This window comes from Corvus brachyrhynchos, unplaced genomic scaffold (genome assembly GCF_000691975.1).
Source record: "Corvus brachyrhynchos isolate BGI_N302 unplaced genomic scaffold, ASM69197v1 scaffold65, whole genome shotgun sequence".
In the NCBI taxonomy this organism is placed as follows: Eukaryota; Metazoa; Chordata; class Aves; order Passeriformes; family Corvidae; genus Corvus; species Corvus brachyrhynchos.
Window position 1 is genome coordinate 4,094,206 of NW_008238365.1, and position 2,772 is coordinate 4,096,977.

The 2,772-nt window shown below is 47.2% G+C and overlaps 1 protein-coding gene across 1 annotated transcript in view; it reads left to right on the forward strand.

The window, feature by feature from the left end:
- Positions 1-236: 236 nt before the first annotated feature.
- UTP11 (UTP11, small subunit processome component homolog (S. cerevisiae)) overlaps positions 237-2,772 on the forward strand; it is a 9,297-nt gene continuing 6,761 nt past the window's right edge. The window contains exon 1 of the mRNA XM_008635240.2: positions 237-254. Coding sequence (XP_008633462.1) covers positions 237-254 — 18 coding nt within the window. The remainder of the gene's footprint in view (positions 255-2,772) is intronic.

Consider the following 2,772-nt stretch of genomic DNA (forward strand, 5'->3'; position numbering starts at 1 on the left):
TGGCCATAAAAATTGCACCTATTTCACCAGAAGCAGCCAAAGTCCCCTAAGGAATGAGGCGTAGCCACTTGCACTCTGAGCAAAACTGCAAACATCATTGGCAGCACCTTCCTGCCAGAGCACGTGGGCACCGTGATGGGCACAGGCAATCTGAGAACAGCCCATGTCAACCAAGGTTACTGAGCACTGAATGCCAGAGGAGAAATGATTTCTTACTTGAGCAATTAAAAGGAATTATGGAGCTGTTTGTCCAGGTAAGAGGTTTGGTTTTTATTCAGAGCAGCCACACCCCAGTTTTCTGGGTACCTTCTTTATCACGCAAAAGGTGTCGCAGAGCAACAAGGTTTAACTCCTCTCTCCTGAGGTTACTGCTGCACCTGCAGCTCTTCAAGCATAGCCTCATGCAAGCTACAGGCAGCAAAAATCCTGCAGACATCAATGAGTATCCTGGTGGACCACCAAGAAAATCTTGTGCATCAGTGCTGCAATTACCATAAAAGTCCTTTTTAAGGGAGAGGGCATTGGTAACACTTGGAGCACCGAGAGTAGTCAATTTTTTCCATCTTTCTGCTGGCATTTCAAACACCAGCCAGCCATGTAACAGTACCAACTCAGTCGCAATTAGAAACACAGCAGAAAGCACTTTACCTCATCAGGCAAGCAATAGAGCAAGCAAGTCCTGGCTGGGAACAGAACTCAGTGCTTCCAAAGTTGGTGCACTGGGAATTTTGGTAACCTGCCTGCAGGGAAGTTTCTTCTGGCTCCATCAGTTAAGGGTTAACCTCAGTCTTGAAGTTGCTATGTCCAAAACCAGAAAATAACATAGCTGAACTCATACCCCTCAGAAATAAATTGACAACCAGTGAATACTGCCTACAGTCATACAAGGCACACTACAGACAAAAAACCATGTGTCATCATGGACACCATGATGACACCAGCCAGGAAAGAGACTCCTGCTTTTCCTCTCCAGGATGACCTGGGAAAGCTGAGCTATGTTGCTGCCAGCTGTGTTCTTGGACAGCATGGCTGTTCCAGCACCTGCTCTAAAAGGAACCACAGCGCAAACCAGGAGCTGAGCCGAGGGCAGATGTGCTGCAGGAACAGCAGTGACCTACTGTCCTCCCAAAGACTGGGGAACCACAGTGACCTTCAGCAATCTACTCACCACTCAGCTCTTCAGATGCTGTTCTGCAGGCAGGGGAAAAGGACAGATTTTACTCCAAGAGGCATCTCAAAAAATCCAACACAGAGACTCAGGGATGCTCCAGAAGCTGAGATCATGGAACAGTTCAAGGGCCTCCTGCTAGGGAATTCTGGCTGTTTCTAAACAATGCCTTGCCTTAAGTGTGTCCCACCACTCCCTATGCACAGGTTTATGGAGTTCATATTCCAAAACATACCTTTTGCTGTAGAGCATCTGTTATAATTAGTGCCCACAACTAACCATATCACCTATATTTTTGTCTCCTGTGCTATGCCACCATTTTTAAAAGTGTACAAAATTACAGACCAGGCTGGGTAAGAATGAAACTACTGCTGACAATTCCATGCCTCAAAGGAAGTGGTCAGCAAGAAAAGCAAGGGAACAATACAGTCTCCATGTCAGGAAAAGGAAAGAGGATGGCACAAAAATAAGACAGGAGAAATGTAGACTTCCTCTTTCTGCTGTCTTGCCTACCATGAAGTTAAACCACATATTGACAAAGCAAGTTAGGGAAATAAGGTTGTTCAACGCCTGGGCAGCTAGGGGAGCCACAGATTTCTAATGCTTGGTAAAGGAGTCAGAAAAGTAAAAGGAATGTCCCTACACTCTTCCCTAGAGGCCTGTGCTGCCACCAGGATGCTGCATCCACCAGAGCTTCGCCCTTCCCTCTGCTCCTAGGAATAGGTTTTCTACTATGGAAAGATTCCTTTATCATTTTCAAAACTGGGAAACACTGAACATAGCAAGTTCGGATTTAAGTAAAGAGACCTCAGTATCAAATACCACCCTGTGAAGATACATAACCTTGGCACACACCATCTGTTTGTGTTGCAAGTCTGTGGAGAGAAATTCCTACCACCATGCTTCACCCAGGCTAACTGGAAAGTATATCCAACATCTCCATGAGTTCTCATGAAAGTGTCAGTGGTTAACATAACCACAGGTACAGAACTGGAAACAGATAAAGAAAACAGTAAGAAGTTACCTGTAAGAAAACAAAATCTGAAACATAACTGTGTGGAGGAAAGAAAATTGCAAGGATCTTGAGCTATTTTTTAATGTGAGATTCAAACTGTGACTTCCGAGTCTTTGTCTAAGACACACACAAAGCAAGGCTTAGAGCCTTTTCCCATAGCTACCCTGAGATTGTCTGGAAAAACAGCAATCAGTCCGGAGGTGTTGAAAATTTTCTTGTGCTACATTTGAGCATTTGATTATAGTTTACTCCCGGGTCTGTTGGTTGGATAAAGTCTCATTAGTCTCTTCATAAAGCATTGCTCAAACTCTCAACTTCACAGTCTGGGAAAGGGGCACGGCCCAAAGATTGTGGTTTTCTCCTTTTGAGAAGCGGTGTGCGCCGTGCTGCCGGAGCAGAGCTCTCCGGCTAGAGACGTCCCGGTACCGCCACCGTGACCCCGGTAGGGTCCCGGCGGATGCCCCGACCCCAGACGGCACCGAGGATACGGCGCCCTCCCTTCAGCCCCCCAAGGCACCCCCGCCACCGCCCGACTCGCCCAGGGCTGCGGGGACACAGCGGGCGGCGGTTCCCAGTCCCGGCTCGGCTC